Source organism: Amphimedon queenslandica, unplaced genomic scaffold (genome assembly GCF_000090795.2).
Source record: "Amphimedon queenslandica unplaced genomic scaffold, v1.1 AMPQUscaffold_13225, whole genome shotgun sequence".
Taxonomy (NCBI): domain Eukaryota; kingdom Metazoa; phylum Porifera; class Demospongiae; order Haplosclerida; family Niphatidae; genus Amphimedon; species Amphimedon queenslandica.
The window spans coordinates 15574-37584 of record NW_003546539.1 but is presented as its reverse complement, the minus strand read 5'-3'; the positions used below and the strand labels follow the sequence as shown (position 1 = coordinate 37584).

The 22011-nt window shown below is 34.9% G+C and overlaps 5 protein-coding genes and 2 long non-coding RNA genes across 11 annotated transcripts in view; 2 read left to right on the top strand and 5 right to left on the bottom strand.

The window, feature by feature from the left end:
- LOC109584278 (rapamycin-insensitive companion of mTOR-like) overlaps window positions 1-4478 on the bottom strand; it is a 6405-nt gene extending 1927 nt beyond the window's left edge. The window contains exons 1-8 of the mRNA XM_019999957.1: window positions 4350-4478; window positions 4220-4291; window positions 4015-4122; window positions 3682-3731; window positions 3479-3602; window positions 3395-3430; window positions 2997-3136; window positions 2522-2648 (exon numbers count right to left, since the gene is read on the bottom strand). Of these exons, the coding sequence (XP_019855516.1) occupies window positions 2522-2648; window positions 2997-3136; window positions 3395-3430; window positions 3479-3602; window positions 3682-3731; window positions 4015-4122; window positions 4220-4243 (609 nt within the window). The 5' untranslated portion in view covers window positions 4244-4291; window positions 4350-4478. The remainder of the gene's footprint in view (window positions 1-2521; window positions 2649-2996; window positions 3137-3394; window positions 3431-3478; window positions 3603-3681; window positions 3732-4014; window positions 4123-4219; window positions 4292-4349) is intronic.
- Window positions 1246-2049, top strand: LOC109584285 (uncharacterized). 4 transcript variants are annotated; one of them, XR_002185942.1, is made up of 4 exons: window positions 1246-1366; window positions 1495-1655; window positions 1707-1764; window positions 1818-2049. It is a non-coding gene; the product is annotated as an uncharacterized LOC109584285 (long non-coding RNA). The 4 variants fall into 4 exon arrangements; XR_002185941.1 differs by having other exon boundaries at window positions 1707-2049; XR_002185940.1 differs by having other exon boundaries at window positions 1495-1764.
- A 313-nt stretch (window positions 4479-4791) lies between the features above and the next one.
- Window positions 4792-9709, top strand: LOC100640805 (endoplasmic reticulum resident protein 44-like). Of its 2 annotated transcripts, XM_019999963.1 has the most exons (16): window positions 4794-4876; window positions 4918-4993; window positions 5044-5150; window positions 8085-8124; window positions 8173-8240; window positions 8296-8322; window positions 8370-8459; window positions 8522-8596; window positions 8641-8690; window positions 8742-8784; window positions 8834-8944; window positions 8997-9108; window positions 9155-9228; window positions 9275-9342; window positions 9390-9468; window positions 9526-9709. In XM_019999963.1, the coding sequence occupies exons 1-16, from the start codon at window positions 4841-4843 to the stop codon at window positions 9652-9654; spliced, it is 1185 nt and encodes a 394-aa protein (XP_019855522.1). In that variant the 5' UTR covers window positions 4794-4840; the 3' UTR covers window positions 9655-9709. The 2 variants fall into 2 exon arrangements, with proteins under 2 accessions (XP_019855521.1, XP_019855522.1); XM_019999962.1 differs by having other exon boundaries at window positions 4792-4876; window positions 9390-9709.
- A 782-nt stretch (window positions 9710-10491) lies between these two features.
- LOC109584283 (uncharacterized) lies at window positions 10492-12609 on the bottom strand. The gene is made up of 5 exons (XM_019999961.1): window positions 12509-12609; window positions 11996-12460; window positions 11632-11946; window positions 11278-11517; window positions 10492-11221 (listed from the first exon to the last, which is right to left on the bottom strand). The coding sequence occupies exons 1-5, from the start codon at window positions 12588-12590 to the stop codon at window positions 11043-11045; spliced, it is 1281 nt and encodes a 426-aa protein (XP_019855520.1). The 5' UTR covers window positions 12591-12609; the 3' UTR covers window positions 10492-11042.
- Window positions 12610-14994: 2385 nt separating this feature from the next.
- On the bottom strand, window positions 14995-15952 carry LOC109584277 (DNA topoisomerase 2-alpha-like). Its single transcript, XM_019999956.1, is given in 7 exon segments — window positions 14995-15053; window positions 15111-15195; window positions 15343-15405; window positions 15408-15571; window positions 15617-15714; window positions 15785-15816; window positions 15878-15952. Coding segments are annotated over 7 exon segments (519 nt in total). The 3' UTR covers window positions 14995-15051.
- A 2086-nt stretch (window positions 15953-18038) lies between these two features.
- LOC109584275 (nucleolar protein 12-like) lies at window positions 18039-19739 on the bottom strand. The gene is made up of 3 exons (XM_019999955.1): window positions 19728-19739; window positions 19144-19265; window positions 18039-18504 (listed from the first exon to the last, which is right to left on the bottom strand). Exons 1-3 carry the CDS (start codon window positions 19737-19739, stop codon window positions 18153-18155), a joined length of 486 nt encoding a protein of 161 aa, XP_019855514.1. The 3' UTR covers window positions 18039-18152.
- A 173-nt stretch (window positions 19740-19912) lies between these two features.
- On the bottom strand, window positions 19913-20396 carry LOC109584279 (uncharacterized). The gene is made up of 2 exons (XR_002185930.1): window positions 20262-20396; window positions 19913-20223 (listed from the first exon to the last, which is right to left on the bottom strand). It is a non-coding gene; the product is annotated as an uncharacterized LOC109584279 (long non-coding RNA).
- Between the last annotated feature and the right edge of the window lie 1615 nt (window positions 20397-22011).

The following is a 22011-nucleotide window of genomic DNA, read 5'->3' as shown; positions in this document are numbered from 1 at the left end:
TACTGGATTAAGAGATTTCTCCAGTGCTTTTTTGTGTTTAGTAAAACTATCAGCTATTAGGTTATACTTGTGATCTTTATGAGTCAGTATAGCACAATCACGACAGATAGATTCATCACATGTGTCACAGTAATACCTTAACGAATCTTCATGACCAGGTACAGAGCAAGTGAGGGTTGCCTCCTGTTTAGCTGAAGCTATCAATTGAGAAGTAGAAGAGACATCAGAGGCTTTCACCTCATCAAGACTTGTCACCTGATGGTTAGCAAAAAGAGCCCATGTCTTGTGAGTAGAGATACATTCTGTACATAGGAATTGAGTGCAGTCTTTGCAGTATCCACTGGAATTAGCTGTAGTACAGTTGTCACAGGTGACCTGTTGAGGATCAGCTACTTTCTTCATTAGACTGTGTATCTCTTTGAGGTTGTTGAGAGTGAATGCTACAGGAAAGGCTCCTGCTCCTTCTTCTGGTAACTCTGTACAATGACGACAAGTGGGACAAGAGAGGTAATAGGTCTCATTCTTCTTATCCAGAGGTAATCCCTCCAGACAGTGCTGACAAAATGAATGTAGACAAGGTAAAGTCTTAGGGTTGGTATAGTGGTCAAGACACACAGGACAGGTGAGCTGTTCCTCCAGTTTGAGGAGACCAGGAGAAGAAGATGGTTTGGTTGCCATTTCAAGAAAAGAATAAAATTGTGTACATAAAGCAAGAACGAAAAATGAAAAGAGATAAAGGTAGAAGATGGTAAATGAAGATAGAGCAAGAACAAATTATAAGAAAATGAAGAACTTGAAATGAACGAAAATGAGAGTAGCCTGGGGAAAGATAGCCCTGATGACTGCTTGGAATATTCTATAGTCTCGTAACTACAGGAAGTTATGATAGTACATGACTACAGGAAGTTATGATAGTACGGTACATTCCTTTATCATAACAACTAGTAGTAAAGTAGCCCGGTGGGGCCTGCCTGGTGAATTTACATTAATGAGTGAGAATGTCAAACAAAGTAGAAGAGGAGGAGGAGAAGGGAAGGCAGTGAATGAGTGATGAGAGAGAGTCCTAATGACCAGATGAAACAACAAAACAAAATGAAGAAGGTGGAAGGAGAAGAGAAAGACTAAAGAAGGTCAGCTAGACACAAAAAGTGGGCGATACCTTACATACATTCAAAGATCTTGTGACTAAAGCAAGTTATGATAGTACAAAATAAATTTCAATTTACCAACTACTACTAGGTTTATAGTCAACTTCATGGTCAAAAATTGCACAGGTAATCTGACTTTTTGAGACAAAAACAATTTGAAGTTGATGCAAACTTGGTTGAATTTTTTAAGTTTGCATTTTGTGGCAAGTACATTAAAGGTGAATAAGATGCAGAATGTAGCATATAAGGAATATAATACATGAAAGTAATAACAATTTTAATAACAATTTAATTTTTTGTGCATCATACTACAATATTGATTCTACACATCTTATTCTTCTCCTAGTTATTAGGATATTGCGGTGCTATTTAAGTTTAATCTTGCATATTCAAACCCATCCCCCTTTTTGACATTTGGACGGCCGTCCAAATGTCAAAAAGGGGGATGGGTCTGGCTACGCGAAGCTAATCAGAGGCTATCACCTCGTCAAGACTTGTCACCTAATGGTTAGCAAAAAGAGCCCATTTCTTGTGCATAGAGATACATTCTGTACATAGGAATTGAGTGCAGTCTTTGCAGTATCCACTGGAATTAGCTGTAGTACAGTTTTCACAGGTGAACTGTTGAGCATCAGCTACTTTATTCATTAGACTGTATATCTCTTTGAGGTTGTTTACATGAACTACAGGAAAGGCTCCTGCTCCTTCTTCTGGTAACTCTGTACAATGACGACAAGTGGGACAAGAGAGGTAATAGATCTCATTCTCTTTATCCAGAGGTAATTTCACTAGACAGTGCTCACAGAATGAATGTAGACAAGGTAAAGTCTTAGGGTTGGTATAGTGGTCAAGACACACAGGACAGGTGAGTTGTTCTTTCAGTTTGAGAAGACCAAGAGAAGAAGATGAAGATGGTTTGGTTGCCATTTCAAGAAAAGAATAAAATTGTGTACGTAAAGCAAGAACAAAAAGTGAAGAGAGATAAAGGTAGAAGAGGGTAAATGAAGATAGAGCAAGAACAAACGATAAAAAATGAAGAAGTTGGAATGAATGAGAAAAACAAGTGTTGAGGAGAAGGGAAGGATTTAAAGAAACACAAAAAATGGGCGATACCTTAAATATATTCAAGATCTTGTGACTAAAGGAAGGTATGATAGTACATAATGAATAGACTCCATTAGGACTTCTCCATAGCAATCAGTAGAAAACATGATAGTTTCAAATTGAACTTAATGGCTATAGGTTGTCATATACATGTAAATGGTTTCTTAGTATTACAATTTCTTAGCACGTACTAGTACACATAATAGTAACAACAATAATAATGCATGCACTACTACTACTACTACTACTACTACTAAGTATGGACTTACTCCATCAGATCCATTAAGCAGTTTCTGTAGGATTGGCTTAGAATAGTTATCGTGAGAGAAATCAAGTGATGATATTATCAACTTGTGAAGATCATGTCTATAGGTAATACTGCAAATATCAAGAATACTGTGGGAGGAAAGGTACAATGTGTATCAGTCTATCCACTTTTAGTGTGCGTGTAGTGATTGTAGTGACTTTAATGATTGGATCATTTAAAGTGATATGCATATAACATACATGCATAGATGTCTGTATAAGCTAAAACAAAACAAAAAGTTAAAATTACTAGATTAAACCTAGAATACAGCCAAAACACTAAAACCAGTACACACACGCAATGAAAAATGAATTATATGCATGTACGTGTACATACATCTATGTACATCATGCATATGTATACATACATGTACATGTAACAATTAAAAATTTATAATCTATTCTCTCTCTCTCTCTCTCTCTCTCTCTCTATCTTACGGTCCATATGCCCCAAGGCTGAGCAATAATGAGCTGTTGTGGAATGAGACTGCACCAATTAATAGGAAATAATCACGAGACATTCTATGAGAGGTACTACTGGGGGAGAAAATATCAGTTGTCACTTTAGAAGCAGTTAACTACACAATTAAATAATAAAGAGGAGCCATCATAATAATAGTGTAGCCTCTATATAATGGACATATTGGGTCAAAAAAGTGTCTCTGTTATACAGAGGTGTTCTTTATGTGGAGATTATTTTATACAGTAAGGAATGTAATTGGCACACTAGGTGCTGTCCGTTAAATGGAGGTGTACGCTATAGAGAGTGTCCATTAAGAGAGACTATACTGTACATGTACTGTGTAGGTGTTTAAATATTAATTCATTTCATTTACTTGTCCTAGTGGATCAACGATGTCTTTAATAAGAATCTGCAATAAACCCCACCCAATCTATTATAATTATTAATAAACATTTACTCCTTCCATTTTGCTCAGGTATTTGATAAGCTGGAGTCCAACAGATGAGTATTTCTTACTGTTAAACAATGAATAGACAATAGATGAATACTGTCTTGAACTAGGTTTGAAGAAATTAGTTAAACTACATGTACGTAAAAACATACAATGAAGATAAAAATTAGGAGAATATAAAATATTCTTCTCCTCCCTCTCTCTCTCACTTGGTGCAGTTACTCTCTTCAGTGAGGGACACAGTGTATAAATAAGGATGCTATAGAATTATAAATTAATAAATTAATAAATAGTATTACCGTATAGCAGGAAATTTTTATGGCCTAAAATTCTCGTGAATTTCACGATTTTTCAAAATTCACAAAAATAAAATCTGTGGAAATCAATTTTATATGGTTCAAGATGACCAAAAAGTAGAAAACGATGAAAATTAAAGCCACAAAATTGATTTTTAGATGGATCTGTGAAAAATTTGGGCCACAAAAATTTCTCGCTATAAGGTAATACTATAGAGGAGCTTCATTATTATAGTGTCCACTCACATGCAATAGTGATAGTATGAGGTTCCAGTGCCTTGAGGGATACTCCCTCGGGTTAGTCAGTACCAGGGTATCACGAATATGGGACTGTAGAGTGAGATCATCCATCTCCTATGAACAAATAAATAAAATAATAAATGAATGAATGAAGGAATATGAGCCATACATTCATAATACACATACAATGTACATGTACATATACACTTACATTGGATATGTGTACATTGTGCATGAGGTTATTGTGACTTCTACCTTTACAGTTACCTAAAAAATAACCAGCCTAGGGTAGAGAAAGAATATTATTATTATTTATTTATTTGTTTATTTATTTATTTTACTTGTTCTAGTGTTATTTAAGATAGAGGCCAGATGGTTTGACCAGTTGTTTCTTCATTTGATGAATACAATCCAAACAATTGATAACCCCTGAAGCACAACTGGAGTAAAAACAACAACAATAACAACAACAACAGTAATAATAATAATAATTGTAATAATAATAATTATTATTATATTTGTTTACTTTCTCTCTCCCTGTTCAAAAGTGTTCATCAGGTGACATTGCAGCTGCTATGAGGACAGGCCATTTCAAGGAAAAACCGAAATATTCCGGAGGAAGAATAGAATTAGCCTAACATAACTTAAATTAAATTATACCCTACTTAACCATCATTAATGGTCATTATAATTCATGGAACTATAGTCTAAGCCTACACCATAGATATTACACCCACGATATTGGGTGTAATTGTAATATCTATGCCTACACCCACGATTGATTGATGAGGGGTTAAAATTAAATTTGATTTTTGTTCAACCCATTTTCATAATGGCTGTCGTTTCCCACTCTCTGGGTTTGATCTTTGTATGTTTCTTATATACATGATGTACAAATTTTGTCTGTAGATACTTTTTTTAGAATTCCTTGCTTGTAATGGTGATGCCGAGTTTCTTAGTAGGAGTAATATGGAGCAATTTAAAGGTAACGTGTCTATTGGTTGTAAACTGACATCCCCTATCTATTCTCTGAAGCTGGCAAGAAGTTAATGTTGATAAATTTTTATGCTGATTGGTGTCGATATAGTGCTGCTCTCAAGCCTGTGTATGATAAGGCAGCTGATCAAGTGGCAGCAGAAACTGTAAGTATAACTTTTGATGCCTTAGCCTTAAGCTCGGCCCTAAGCTTTGTGAAAATTACTAAAAAATTAAGGCATCAATTTATACAATTACATCACTTGTGTAGCTATTTGTGATAATGGACATACCTTGTTTATTGTTCTTCCTTGTTTATTATTCTTCCTTTGCCAGTTAACGTTAATACATGTACATGTACATTAGTGGTGCCTTTGGTGTTATCTTTGTTTATAAAAGGTACATGTAATCAATTAGAGCATTGGTATTGTACTAAACACGAGAAAGCATTAATAAATAACCCACAAATGCAAATCAAGAGTGCTTTCACTATTTGTTTTACTATCATTATCTCATGCCACTATAACAATTATTTTTTGAGTTATCGCAGTGGCTTTTTGTTGTAAACAATGGAAACATGAATAGTATAGCAACATTACATGTGTCAGCAATAATAACTGAAAGATACATGTATCCCAGTTACAGTGTAATGCATGTGTATATCATAAATAGGCTATTGTATATTTATTTTCTTATTGTATGTGTAGATTTAATAATTATTCATGTATCACTTGTTTGTATCAGTAGTTTTTTATGTGGCTGCATTTTAATTATTATGCGATTGGCTGAATATCCTCTGTGTTCAAACATTAATTAGAGTAATACCATAACTTACATTCTTATTTATGGACAAAAATTTTATTATTTTTTTGACGAGATTATGCTCATAGGAAGTATGAACTGGGCCGGGGCCCCCTCCAATATGGGATAATAGGACTCAGCCTTAGTCTCCTCCTTATTGCTATAACATTCATTTGTATATATTATATTGTTCTTGTATTGAGTTTACCTATTACTTATCACTTAATCATTATTAATCTTCCTACACCTTTCTCTTAGTAGTGTCAAATTTCTTTTGTGCAAACAATTAAGCTTTCTTCTATGTATCCCCATTCACAAAAATACCCTGCACTGCTGGTTCAAATAACAGCTAGTACTTTTAGTAAATGAAATGTGATGGCTATAGTATGGCAGTGTAGAAGTGATTTTTTGGTAGTTATAATGGCCTGAAAATTGTTAGTACTTTACAGAAGGCACCTGGTTAAAACTATTTTTCTTTTAATTGCTGAATGTTCATTTGAATGTACATGTACATATATACTGTGTATTATCAGATCATTATTGCAACACACTTGACTGTACCAGACCTGGAAAAACCTCAATCATTAATTACACTCCTTTTGTAGAAATAGACTCTATTATAATTATGCCATGTTAAGTAAAATGATGTTTTTGCATGAAACAGAAACATGGATTGTTTTTAAACAGAAAAGTGCTGGTTTAGGAGTGGTGACTGCTGTTGAACTGTGGAAGTACTAGTTGTGTCATAGAAGTAATAATATAATTATTGTCATTGGGGCTTCCTGTGTCTGCATGAGTGAACTAAACAGCACAATTCATGAGGTTACAAGCAATAGTGCATGCCTTTTGGAGTAGCTTACTAGCTTTAAAGTTTATAAAAAATTCAATTTAGACTCTAGCTTTGGCCTGATTCTGGAGCAACTTTAAAATATTCCAAAAAAATTAATCTCGATTGGAATCATTAAGCACATGTACATGTATGTGTATTTTAAAAATTATAAAAATTGTAAATTCTCTCCTCGTCATTTTTTGGCGAAATTTGGTCAATGACTCTGTAATGGTATTTGACAATCCAATTTTGATTGGAATCCGCTACACACTATAAGTACATGTATGTGCATCAGAAAATGTAACAAATGGAGAATCTCTCCTAGCGATTTTTGACAAAATGGAGAATTTTCTCCTTTATAGCCATTTTTGATGAATTACCATGGATGAGGGTTTTCTACAAAGCTCTACTGAGCAAGCTAAGCAGCACACTTCATGAGCTAGCCAGTGCTGAGCACTCTACTGGGGACCCTGATTGTCACACTTCCATATATGTTACATGTACATATACAGTGTATGATCATGTAATGTTACTGAGGTAGATTGAGAGCATTTTCCCTGCATCTGTATTGATTGGTAGTCAGTACACTGTAGCCCTGTTATACCACAAGCCACTTTTTACTTAAGTGGTTCAGAAGCCAGAATATTTGTGTCCAAATGTAACTGGTTAATTCAGTGATGCATGTACATATACATCTACTTTCGGTACTTAAACCAGTTTGATTATCTCAAACCACCTACCTCAGTGGTTTGAAACCAATTAGATAAGCAGGTTTGAAACTGCATTGAAATTATCCACACATAAACTGGTTTATTTATAACCATGCAGTTTTAAACTTCTTTCAGGGCATAGTGTAAACGGGGCTTACATGTATGACATAATGACAACACAATTTTGATGAAAATTTTGTTCAGGCTTTAGTCTTAATTACTATTACAAATTATGTAATTGTAATTGTAATTGAACCTCTAATTAGAATTAGATTTGTAATTGACTCCAGGTCTGACATGTACATGTACATACATGTAGAATAATAGAGTTGATTCTGGTTTTATGAGAGGGTCGTACATGTATATTTCTGTATGTGCATGTACATGTACGTACACATGTATGTCTGAGTGTGACTAGGAGGCAGAGCCCTTTACATTCTTGTAGTTATATTTAAATTTTTAATACCATATAGCGGGAAATTTTGGATGGAGTAAAATTTGGCGAATTGCTAAATTTTAGTTATTGGCGGATTTTAATTTGGCGAATTAGTGGCCACATGCTATTGAGCATGCGTATAAAGGCTCAAAATTGCGGATTTTATTTTGGCAAATGGCTATCAAAACGCCAAATTTATCAAATTTAATTCCCTCCAAAATTTCCTGCTATACGGTAGTTATGTGCCTCATGTACATGTGCATGCATGTAACTAGTGCCTTTACTCTATTTCATAAAATTAAAACTCCAATGTGATCTTTTCTAGAATGAAGCTGTGCTGGTCAAAGTTGATTGCGAGAGAGACAGTGAGTTTAGTTTAAGTGAATACTCGTGTGTTGATAGAATTGATTTAGGAATATTTTGTATGCAAGACTTTCGTATTACCAAATACCCAACTATTAAGATCATACGAAATGGTGAAGTGAGTTAATTATAACGTGTAACTTATATCTTCATTATGAACGAATCTGTCGTAGTTGATCAGGAAAGAATATAGGGGCCAGGTAGGTCAATGAAGGACATTAGTTTGATGCATTTATTTCGTGAATAGAGAACTGTTGAAGCATTAGTTTCATTTGTCAAGAAACAGATTGAAAGTCCTGTCCATTTCGTTTCTAATTATGCAGCAGCTTTGGAAAAGGTGATCTAATGATTGTATGCTAACTACTAGCCTTTCTAATCAAAACTAATGCATGCATATAGGTAGAAGGAAATACAAAGGCTGCTATTGGTTTCTTTGCCACAAATGAATCAATTGAGTATCAAAATTTTAATAAGGTTTGTAGTTTTAAGAGATACATTGCAATTATTTTTTTGAACAGATAGCATTTAGTTTGAAAGATGAATGCAGGTTCTTTGCTATTATTAGCAGGTAAAGTCTCATTCACTAAACTGTTATGTTCAATTTGTTTCTAATTTATAGTGACACAAGTGCTCCTCAACTTACATTTCGAGAGCAGTCTGGGGTAGGTTTTTGATTATTTATTTTTTGTTGTTTTATGTTGCATTTATTAGTCAACTGACCAGCAATTTAATGGCGATATGACGTCCCATCAGGCTGTTCAGAGTTGGTTATCTGAACACTGTATTCCACTTGTTAGGGAAATCACATTCCAAAATGGAGAAGTAATTGTTATTTTGTTGCACTGGCTGATATATTAGGTGCCACCCTCACTAGGAACTAACTGAAGAAGGACTTCCTTTTTTCATTTTGTTCTATCATCCTGATAACCCTGACATTAAAGCTGTGTTTAAAAGGAGAGTAGAGGAAGAATTACTGAGACACAAAGGTACATAAGTAGTAACTAGTATCTATATTACTGTTGGATATTTTAGGATCTGTTAATTTTGTTACTGCTGATGGTATTAAGTTTGCACATCCATTGAGTCATCTTGGGAAATCTAAAAAAGTTACTGTGCACAACATGGCTTTATATAATTATCATTTTTATTTAGGATCTTCCTGTACTGGCCATTGATAGTTTTCGTCACATGTATATATTTCCAAACTTTAATGATATTCAGTATGCATAATATTTCAAGTATGCTTTTATTCCCGTCCCCCTCTCAGTGTACCTGGAGCATTAAATCAGTTTGTTGAGGACTTACACAGTGGGAAACTTCATCGGGAATTTCACCACGGACCAGATGTAAGTTTTGACTCAATACTTCGCGTTTTACATCAAAATTCCACTTTTCAATATCAGCCTCGTCAACCTCCAAAAGAGGAACAGAAGAGAGACAGTGGAGATACCCAGCAGCCACCTGAAAGCACATTTAAAAAACTTAAACCTGCAAATTCACGATACTCTTTTGTTGATCATGATGAGTTGTAGGATCATTATTATTTTTATTATTATTCTAAAATAAGGAGTTTTATTATTAAATAAACTGTAACTTAAGTATCACGTATCTCTATAATGTGCCCACACATAATGTGATATTATTGGAGTCTACTGATCAAAATCACTGTCATTGTCATCATCACCAATGATGATGATAGTCTGATATACTATGGAAGTGTTAGTATTCTGGATGCACATTTGAGTTGTCTCAGTAAACTACTGACAGTAACTACACCATGGAAGCATGTACTAACATTATATTTACCTGAAATACCATTGATAACTAATATATAAGGACATTATAAAGAAGTTGGTCGAACTTAAAGGTAACAATATTGTCTCTGGAGGTTTTAATGCTTCTGATCCTAAAAGTGGATATGCTTATAATTGGCTAATGAAAAACAGGTCAACCCAAAAAGCCTTCAGGGAAAGTTGGCCCCTTACCAAATTTCACAATATACAAAAGTGCATTGAATAGAGATTTTGTTAAGTATGCACTCACTGACAGCAAATCAATAGTACAGAGAAAGGACTGGACTATACACAATCAGCATGCAGACGAATTCTTTTTGGTACACTGAACATGTTGTTTAAGGATGCTCCTGGTAATCGCATGAAGCTACAGGCTGTTGGGCTAAAAATGCCAAGTTTTCAGATACCATTTGGATTCGGGGATTAAAAAAGAAAGGATAATGTATAGAAGGCTATATGAGACATGGCGTATGTGAAGTCAGTGCCAACATGGATAGTGCCAGTGACCTTCCTTATGTAATGAATGAAATGAAAAAAGGCATAATGGTTCTATAACAAGTATCTTATTGATTATTATCATTGTGTCAATGGCTGTAGATAACTTTAAAAGGTGCAAACAAGAGTGCTATTAATGCATGACATTATCTCGAGTCACCATTTTTCTACTTCAATGACTAGTTTTAAATTATGATTAATCAGTTTACACTAATATTCGGCACATTAACCCAACTGGAGCCACCAGGAGCCACTGAGGTCATTGCTGAATGGTAGCAGTTGAGGCGTAACTGGGGTTGGGGACTAGTTGAGTTTCCTCCGTTGCTACTGCATAGCATGGATTGTGATCTGTTTGCATGTCCACTGAATGATTGAGTGGAAGTGAATTGTGTCCTGCAACAGGATCAGGTACAGTAGCATCAGCTCTTTGCTGAGTGGTAGTTGAGGCGTAACTGGGGTTGGAGACTAGTTGAGTTTCTTCCATTGCTACTGCATAGCATGGATTGTGATCTGTTTGCACGTCCACTGAATGATTGAGTGAAAATGAATTGTGTCCTGTAACAGGATCAGGTACATTAGCACCAGTTCTTTGCTGAACACCAACTATATAAATAAAAGGACTGAGTATATTATTAATGTATTATTTTACTATAATCGTAAAATGGCTGATCACTTTGTGTATTCTTTTGCTTCACTTTCACTAATGCAAAAGTACACATAATCAACAGTAAGGCAGTGACAATAACTATTACTAAAAACACAGAGATAATAACTATACTCCAAACTGGTATCCCTGCAGTACTTCGAATGCCTATATAGAAGTGCATATGAATCATAGTAATATTATTTGATAATAGGCTTACATACCACAAACACAGCTGTCGCTGATGAAGCTATAGCCAGATGAACAAACCTGACAGCAGTTAGAGCTAGTAGTGTCACACCTCTCACAACCAGATAATGTACAAGTTAATGGAGAAGGTGAAGCCACTGAAGTGAACATGTGACTTGTGCCAAGTGAAGTGAATGAAGTATGTAGATCTAATGGAGTAGATGTATACAAAAGTGATTTTGAGGAATATGTGAATGATGATGTGATTCCAGTCCCTAAAAAAATTTAATATTAATGTCAGTAGTAATGGTAACTGTACAGTCTGCATGTGGTGTAGTCAAACATGGTAGGAAAACAGATGAGCATTACAAAGTTTATACTAAACTTACCTTCCAGTCTGACAATGATTATCCTTGATGACATACTCCCAGCAGTACTATTAGCAGTACAAGTGTAGTTTCCTTCAATAGAGTAAGAAAGACCATTAATGTACAGTATACTTGTTCTGGTAGCATCTTCAATGAATAATTCATCAGTTATAGGTATAGTATTATTGAATAGCCAGTTCCAGTGAAATGATCCATTATTGAGTACAGTACAGTTGATACTGATTGAAGACTGAATGCTATCTGGTCCAAATGTCATTACACTGATACTACCATCCTTAAATACAATATCTTCCATTGGAGGAGACACAGGAGTACCTGTTAATGAAAATATAATTATACATCAATCACACATTAAGTATCTTACCAGCAAAGAACTGAACTTCACTGACTAAAAACCAATTGATTCTGCTGTTGACTGGGAATATGAAATCAATTTGAAATGTTAATAAATTTTGGTTAAGAAGCAATGTGATAGATCTCAGTTGAGAGTCAGTTAGTGTCAGTTCATCATTATTAGAGAAGAAATAAGGAAAAACACTGTCAGCCAAAATAACCTTTAACTGAGGCAGTCCAATGCCGTCAGCAGGAGAATTAAAGAAATACAGTACTACTGTTGATACAGCAGAGGGCACATTGAAGGTCAGTCTACTGTTATTTTGATTAAAAGCAAAGAATCTTTCTAATTGACCAATGACTGAATCCATTGGACCAAAGTCTCCATCAGTTAGTTTAGAATTATTACCAAAGCAATTCATCAGAGTAGGACAGTTAGGATCAGTTGTAGTGAGATTTGATCCATTAAAAGGAGAAGAATTAGTCACATCATAAACTATATACAAGTTATACACACTCAGATTATGATTTCTAAGGCACTTACATGATGAAATTTGTGAAGAAGAATGACATATCATCAAACAGAGTACAAGTGACATGAGGGATATATCTACTCTTGCAATCATTTCTCTTTACTTGTCCCAAAAATAACATATCCTGGTCAATCTGATTAAAAAATATTCACAATGATTGGTCTAATAATGACACAAGAGGCTAGGTATGTAACAAATGTCGGTTTGGTGTTCGCTATTAATAGCAAACACCAAACTGAAATTTGTTACATAACTACATACCTGGCCTCTTGCATCATTATTAGATCAATCATTGGGAATATTTGTTCATTAGATTGACCCAAACTCACTCTTTGAAGGTGTGGCTGAACTTAAAACATGAAAAACTCTGACTTGATTCATGGATTTCTTCCTGTAGCTAAGCCATTAGCACGCCTCTCAGAACCTTTTGAGCAATAGGAGTGTATTGCTGATGCCTTACCCAGTCAGCCTCATTAAAGAATGCAAGCTAAAGGTGGGCATCCACAATGCAACTTTGTTGCCAGTATGTTTGATGTGGTTGTGCAACATACTGCATGAAGTTGAGAGTGTCTCAACTTCATGCAACATGTTGCCCAACCACATCAAAGGTTTAACCACAAGTTGCAAGCAACAGTGCTGCATAGTGAATGCCCACCTTAAGAGAAAAGGTCTGGGAGCTTCCCCTCCTAACAGTCAATGAGACCTCACTGCCAACCAAGCAGCACTGGCAAAAAGCTTATGTTGTCATAACTTACATTTCTCAAGGATATATCTGGAAAGGTGGGGAAGATGATTTAAGTGATAGTTACCAAAGCAACTGGCCATACCTTGGATAGATTTGTCCTCATTTCTTGGCCTGCCCAGTCCTTCTCCTTGTTATGCTGCAGCAATACTCTGGAACTGGAATCTAAAGAATCCAAATAAGCCTTTGTCAGCCGATAATTTCAAGACATTGATGACATTCACTGGTACTAAAGATGAGGGATGGTTTTATTAAGACATAGATTATTAAGATTATACAAAATGGTAAAGTGAGTTCATTATAATTGTAAATACATCTTTATTGTGAATGAATATGTTGTAGCTAGTTGATTACAAAAGAATATAGAGGCCAGATAGGTCTCTTGCAGGGATGTAATCAAATGGAGGTGCAGCTATTACTGGCCATCATATCATAGATATTAGAGTTGTGGGAAATTTCATCAGGAATTTCACTACAGACCAGATGTAAGCTTTGACTCAATACTCTCACATTTAACATCAAAATTTCACTTTCAATATTAGCCTCATCAACCACCAAAAGAGGAACATAAATGTGCTTTCAGGTGGCTGCTGGGTAGCAGCCACCTGAAAGCACATTTAAAAAACTTAAACCTGCAAATTCACGATACTCTTTTGTTGATCATGATGAGTTGTAGGATCATTATTATTATTATTATTATTCTAAAATAAGGAATTTTATTATTAAATAAACTGTAATAAGTATCATGTATTTCTATAATGTGCCCATACATAATGTGATATTATTGGAGTCTACTGATCAAAATCACTGTCATTGTAATCATCATCATCATCATCGCTGAAGTAGTACTTGACTTTCTCACCAGAATGCTTGGAACACACAGGTGATTCAACTACAGGAACTACATGTACTTCAGTATCGCTCTCAGAATCAGATACTTTCCTCTTTGGGGCCTTTGCCTTGGTTGACTTTGCCTTAGTGTTTTTCTTGACAGGAGACCCTTCGTCAATGATACAAACATCATCATCAATCTCTGTCTCCTTAGCATTTACTTTACTACTTGCACCTTTAGTCACTGGTTTCTTAATGTTTGTGTCAGTTTTGACTGAAGTGACTTTCACTGAAAGCTGTTTTTTTGTTTTACTGACAGCAGGTGTCTTAGTAGGAACTTCATCAGCAACAGCCTGTTTTTTAGTTTTTGTTGTTTTAGTTGCTTTCTTTGTCAGACTTGCAATGAAAATATCATCACTATGGTGATCAGATACAGCATCATCTTCACTGCTGTCACTGCTGAAGTGATAAACTCTCTTCTTACTCTCGGCATGAAACTTCAAAGTTGTCTGCGATGCATCAGTTGGTGATGGTTCTTTCTTGGAAGTGTGTGAGTCTTCTGCAGATTTTTTAACTTTCTCATCCTTAACTTTCTCATCCTTAACAGTTTTAGTTCCTGTTTCATTTGTAGTCATTTCTTCAATGGAATTAAACGGCAACTTTATCTGACCAGGGTCATCAGCCTTAGCTCTTTGGGACTTTGTTGCTCTCTCCTTTTTTACTTTTTCAGCGCAAAACTCTGGTATTTCAGGTGTTACAACCTCTGCAAAAGCCGATGGTTTAGTTACTGCAGCTGAAGTAGAACCTTTTGTAGCTGAGCCTTAAATTTCATTATACAGTAATTGTGAAATAAAGAAGGAAAATAAAAACAACGAAAATAAAAAGACATTACCTGTCAATTTTGTTTGTCTTTCTTTACCTTTCTTCTTAACAACAATAGCTGCACCAGCTGACTCTTCCTGATGTTCTCTTTCCTCAACTTCCTATCATTTAAAGAGTATAGCACCATAGACTAAGTTACATCTACATGAAAAGCTCACATCTAAACATGTAAGAAAGTTGTCCCAAATTCATTTTCCATAAATCTGTTGCTGATTTTCCCTTGAGCTCTTCCAGCTCTTCAACCTACATGTACAATAAAATTGCCTATAAATTATAGCTCAAAAAAACTTTAAAAATCCAAATACAGCAGAAATGCTAAAATAATAAAATGCACAAAATAAATAGCAGGCTTACATGCATTCATTGCATCAATTAAACTATCACATGTACCTTTTTATCTCTTGTTTGCAATAGCTCTTCTGCTTTCTCTTCTGTCACACTCCAAAATGGCATATAGACAGGAGTTAGTTATAATTTGGTCCACTTTCAGGAGTGCTCTCATGATCTTCCTCCTCCACTGTTGGTTGATCAGATAAGCTTTTCTTCCATGCTTTAACTGGATCACTATCATATCTCTGTGACTCTAATTCTGATATCGCATTGTTCATCTTTTTACCTTCTGTAAATAACAAATGTTATGAATGGACAAAACAAAAATCCTAACCAATTTTAAGTTTGTCTTGAATTTTCTCGGTTATAAAATGTGCTTGATTTTGTAAACGTAGAAACTCTGCAGTAAGTTCTCTAACTAAATATTCCTTTCTTTTGTGATATAAGGTCAGACATGCATACATCATAAAACTCTTTAAGAATTTCAATCTCCCCATAGTACTTCTTTAAACAGCCATTGTAATCAAAAAGGATCTAATAATTAAGAAAATGAGAATTTTAATTATAAAATACAACTAAGGTTCTGATTGCCTACCATAATGCCAGTACTAATCATGTTACTGACTAGTTTAAACTTCTTGTGTATGCCTGCAGATTGAGCTTCTTCCATTTTCTCAGGAGAAAGAGTCACACATTGAGTATCAGTGTCATTCAACTTGAAGGTAACAGGATTAGGAGAACAATAGAGGAGACAGTCCTCATTGATAATGCATGCATTAGGATTGGTTGCATTAGCATTGAAAGGTGTACTGGTATCATATGTTCCAATTCACAGTAGACCTGTGTGTAATGTTTAGACTAGTTATATCACAACATGTCACATTCTCTCTTGAAACACTTTTGACTGCAAGTACAGGAAACTTGTGACTTATCTAACCTGAAACCAATGGGACACTCTTTACCAATGAAATCAGGGTAAGTTTCGTCTGCAGTGAGTAAAGGTGGTGCTAGTGCTAAGTCACTTTAGTGTCCTGTTTGAGTCAGTTTAGTGTGTATTCAATTAGTGAACAAGTATTGGGAATATATGTCTGATTCAGCAAATTATTGTCATTAAATACTTGTACTGTGCCATCTGTTGGAGTTAGTGATCCAAAGTAATCGTAACCTGACAAAGCCACATAATACTTCAGTGTTTGACCTTGATAAATGTGTTGTTCACTTACAAAAAACAGCTTTTAGTAACATGTACTCTTGGTAATATTGATAGCTTGAGAATCACAAAAACACAATGACACTGGATTACCAGTTGAACTAATGCGTGGGTTAGTGAAGTTAAACTGATTGTATGTCATACAATACATATCACCACCAATCAGTCCAGCACTATTATTTATCAATGTAAGAGGTATATTTGGTGCTATTAATCTTATATCACTATCTGATGACTGTTCAACATAGATCCCTCCACCTTTATATATAAGAAGCATGATTATCAATAAACTCTAAGTTAGCTGATGATGATACCATCAATTGTGATGAGTCATTTATTGCTAATCCTCCTCCAACTACTCCAGTATTGTTCCTAAATATTAAATTACTTTTAATTGTTACTAATGATTTTTCAAGTGTCTATCCTGTATAGGTACTGTTAGCAACAGTAACATTACTAAGACTAATAGCATTACTGTTCATTATCTTATTTCCTCTATTTCTAATGAGTTTAGTGTCTATTATATTGATTTGAAGGAATCTCAAAAATGTTGCATCAATAAATAACCCTGCTTCATTGTCAAGCATCAAACATGATTTGATAACGTAATACCAGGATATGAGCATTTAGAGTGGGAGCTGAATTTTCACCAAAGTAAACACAAAAGCCAATATATAGAGTATTATTGTGAAATGAAGACTTGATAATAAAAAATTAAAGATACTTTCAAACAATTCTAATGTAAAACATTGTACAGAATAAAAATGATCAAAATGATTGATAGATTGTATGAGTTACCATGATTGATTACTAGTTCCATTTCACCAGCATCGCATAACTGAGTCAAGTTAACATTAGTCAGTATCAATGAGTAATGGGGTAATTCATCACTACATACTGGAAGAGGTTCATAGTAAATGTTTATTTTATAGCCATTGTAAACTGATGATGATATTGTAACATCAAAAGCATTATATAGCTGCAATGTGCCAGATTTTGATCCAAAGAAAAAGCCACTAGATATTGTAATATTGTTGGATGAATGAATCTCCAGTGAACAATCACTGAACGATATGTTAGAAATAAATGGTGGCATCATTACTGTAATATACCAGAATGCTAGTTTTAGAAAAAAACTCCATTGCAGTTAATACTAGGAGACTGATCCAGTCCATGTAGAGTAACATTCTTTACTGCAGTCATGGTAACAACATAATATCTAATGTTAGTAGTTCCAATGAAGTAGAAGATGGTGTTACTGTATTGAGACATCTTCCCATCATTCACTGATAAAGGATTACAAGGTGATTGAGTAACTGAACTGCAGTCATCAGACACATAATACTGACCAGAGGAGACACTGCAGGAGCTACTGAAGAATAAGAGAACAACCACTAACAAGAGAGGCATAGCTAATGACTGACTATAGTACAGCATTTGGATTAACAGTAAAATAGATGAGTCAATTACTTAGGCAAGTGTTTTCTGTGGTAACTATCGCTTGGGACATGTACATTATGGCTTATATTGTATAAATTATCAAAAGTTAATCTTAAAGTGAGGAGGAAATCATCTGATAATTGGTATACTTTAGTAACATAGTGCTAATTAGAAAAGTAATTAATGCATTATAATTCTTTACATATGTTTATTAATTTATCTATTTATTTATTCTTCTTGGTTTCTCTTTCCTTTTAACTGATTTCTCTTTCCTACTCAGTTTAGTCTTCTTCTTATCAGTCTTTCCCTTTCTCTTTGAAGGTTGGAACGACTTGAGAAACTTCTTATTACGACCAGCTTGGGACTTGGCTCCTCCAAATTTAGTCTGGAACTTTGACTTATCGCTGTGACAGCAACAGACTCTTAGTTTCGGTCCCTCTAGTTCAATTCTCTCGTTATTCTTGCAAGCGCTGCTGTCTTTGAATTTGACATAAGCAAAGTTAGCAAACCCTTTGTTAATGCCAGTCCTAGTGTCTTTAACGATATGAATGCCATCAATAAGACCACAGGACCTGAGGGAGAAAAGGGGAGGGAGGAAAATGATAAAATGAGGGGGGAAAAGAGAATAATGACTTTAAAACCATTTTATTCTGATCAAAATGGATTTTTTATGAATTAGTTGATCAACAAATTTGACCAAATCTTATACTATAAATAATTATTATACATGTATAATAATAATAGTAAAGGATATTTCATGAAAAATGACTAGAAGAAAATTCTCCATTTTTATTACATTTTCTGATGCATATACATGTACTTATGTTATGTAAAAAGTTTAAGCTGATTCTGATCAAGTTAGGATTTTTTACAAATTTTCAAAGTTGCTCCGAAATCGGGCAAATGTCCCTGTACTATAGTACAGGGTCTGAAGCCAAATTTCGCCAAAAAATTAATGTCAAGGATTAAATTCCTCATTTAAATTACATTTTCTGATGCATATACAATGTACATGTTCTTATGTTGCGTAGAAAGTTTGAGCTAATTCCTATCAAGTTTTGATTTTTTTACAAATTTCTAAAGTTACTCAAAAATTGAGCAATAGCCCCTATACAGGGTCTTTGACCAAAAATTTCAAGGAGAGAATTCTCCAATAACATTCTATGCACATGAACGTTACGTAAATACTACATACATGTACATGTACTTACTCAAATACTTTTCTCAGTTTCTCTTCATCAGTCCCAAAAGGTACATTACCTACAAACACAGAACAGTGAGTGTCATTAGTAGGTGTGGCCAGATCAACCCTAATATGATGCCTCCCGTCAACCTCTCATCCATTCAACTCCAAACAAGCACTAGCAGACTGCCAGACTCCTCTGTCTCTATAACAACATAGAAATTAGTAGTCGTTCGCTCCTGTCAACTGCTTTCTGAGTTTCCTAGCAACTTCAACAGGAAGTTTACCAGGAGAAACAGCAATTGATCGTTCAATCAAACCAAACAGGGAGACCAGCTTGAGTATGTCCTTCTTTTTAGTTGCTAGAGGAATGTTACCAATAAATACTGTACGAGGATCATTCTTATTATTAGTAGTATTTCTATTTCTGGTTGTACTTAATAGTCCTAGTAAACTACCCTGTCTCTTTGTGGCTTTCTCTCTCTTTATCTCGGGCTCTGTCCCGCTCACTTCCTTCTTTAAAGTCTTAGTATGTTCTTTCTTTCTTTGTGGTGGGTCTGGAGGAGTGGATAGCTTCTCTTTTCCCTCTGTAAACAAAGCACTTAACTATACCTGAACAGCCATTTTGAAAGCATGTATAATTATAGCTACCAATTAAAACAATGCATGTCATCAGAGATAGTAGCTGGCCCTTATATACCACTACTAGGAGACTGGAGTGACTGCAGTTGGTAAAGTCTTCAAGATTAGTTCATTTTTAATGACAAACATTTTAACTTTTACTGAATTCAACTAATTATATAGATACATGCACATCTTGACATAAATTAGGAACCTTAAAAATTAAAATTTGAATTAGAATTTCTACACAACATAATATTTTGTACATTCATTATAAAAAGATGTGTGCATGTGTTGGTGGCTCATTTAGCAGTGCTGCACAGCAGTAGTTGTAGAACCGGCAATGACAGTTCAAATCGCTATAAATGCATGCAATCAAAATTTTAAAAGAATTATTTTCAAAAAAAATTAAAACTAGTATATAAATCTCTAGCTTCAGTCTTGAGCATCAATCCACTTGACATTTCATCTTTATTTCAGCTTGAACCTATCAATGGTAATATTAAATTTTTTACACAAACTTACTGTTAGTATTGTTATTCTTCTTGTATGTAGTGCTCTTAGCATCACTAGCAGTAGTAACCACTAGTGATCCCAGGCAGCGCCACGTGGAGGCGGCACTACATTGCTACCCAAAAATATAGATAACCTGAGGCCCAACACTCTTGCTGAGGCCCGGTTGTAAAAATAATAATAATAAATAATAATAAATAATAATAAATCATAAAAAATAACAAATAATTATAAACGATAATAATTAAATAATAATAAATCATAAAACCTAGATCTATAACCTATACGTACACTATATAACCTGTATCCTATAACTACCTGTTTCCTAATTTCTATACTATAACTACTTTCTAATTTCTACTACACAATAACTACACCATAGCCTAATATAACTATACCTGCTTCCTAATTTCTACTACAATACCTACCTATACCTACAACTTATTTTGTATACACAATGTAAGACAAGTTATCTTAATACTGTATCATTATCTAATGACCTATTTCTGCCTCCCACCACTACTGTCTAAATATTTTAACCTCTACAACATCAACATAATGAGTAGTCTTAATACACAATCTACCACACAATGTGCATATTATCAAGAATAATTATTACATTAAGAATTAATTGTGCATCCTATAAAATAACAATAGACACTTGACACAGAATTGAGATTTCGCAAATATCGTGTCAACGTAAACCGTTACTTGCATCAAAACGTCAGATCACACGCATGTAATTTCAACGCTACGTTGATCATAAACCTACAATGAAAGTTATTGACTTATTTTGAAAGGTGAGGCAAACACTAAACAATTGATCCTAAGTCAAAGCCACGGGATCGAGAAAGAGATCAGAATGAGAATTAGGAAGCTAGTGCCCAGGTTCATCAAGCTACCTGCATCACAAACCTCACCAATCTACCCACCGTAACCTGGCTTAGCTCAACTGTATAGTGTTTGCCTGCTTTTAAGTAGTTAAAGGATCGAGATGAAAAAAGAAAAAGAAAAGTCTGATCCTTTCTTCTGCTTAGAGTCCATATCACACAAAAAGGAAAGAGAGTGAAAGAGGAGAAGAGAGGGTTCCAAGCATGAGATACTGGGTGCCTCGATCCGACCCAAAAGGGGGACACGACTTCTCCCACACTCCTGGGCGAACCCTCTCCCCTCCGCTGACCCTCCCCTTCCCTCTCACATGATCGGGACTAAAAGCAGGTCACTGTAAAAAAGGGTAGCTCAAACCATACAGTGAAAAATATGCTCATGTCTTCATTTAATCAAATATGTTCTCCTCTCCTCCTCTGGTAGTCTATCAGTTCTTCTCCTTCCTCCTCTCAGAATGCTAGTATTAGATGAAGATCCAATTAATATTGTAAACTGTAGATTAGTGCTGGATGCTTGAGCCTCAATGCTATGATAGCAGTGGAAAGTACTATAGCTGTGTCCACATCAATGACAACCTCCTTGTTAGCTGATGTCCTTCCAAAGAGCCATTAGTAAATCATATGGAATGTTCTTGATTGATACACTAGCTCTCACAAGGTACTGAATTAATTCATGATGCATGGTAACAAATGATACTTCGATGTGATTGAAAATACCAAATAAGATTGAAGTTTTCTTGCAAGCAGGTGGAGTGATCCAATGATGACAAACATTGTCCAGAGAAAGCAAGACTGGAGACCAGGAGACGTTGCAGTTTTACGCTACGTGAGGACACGTGTACAAACACGACAACACGTGTACAAACACAAACAAA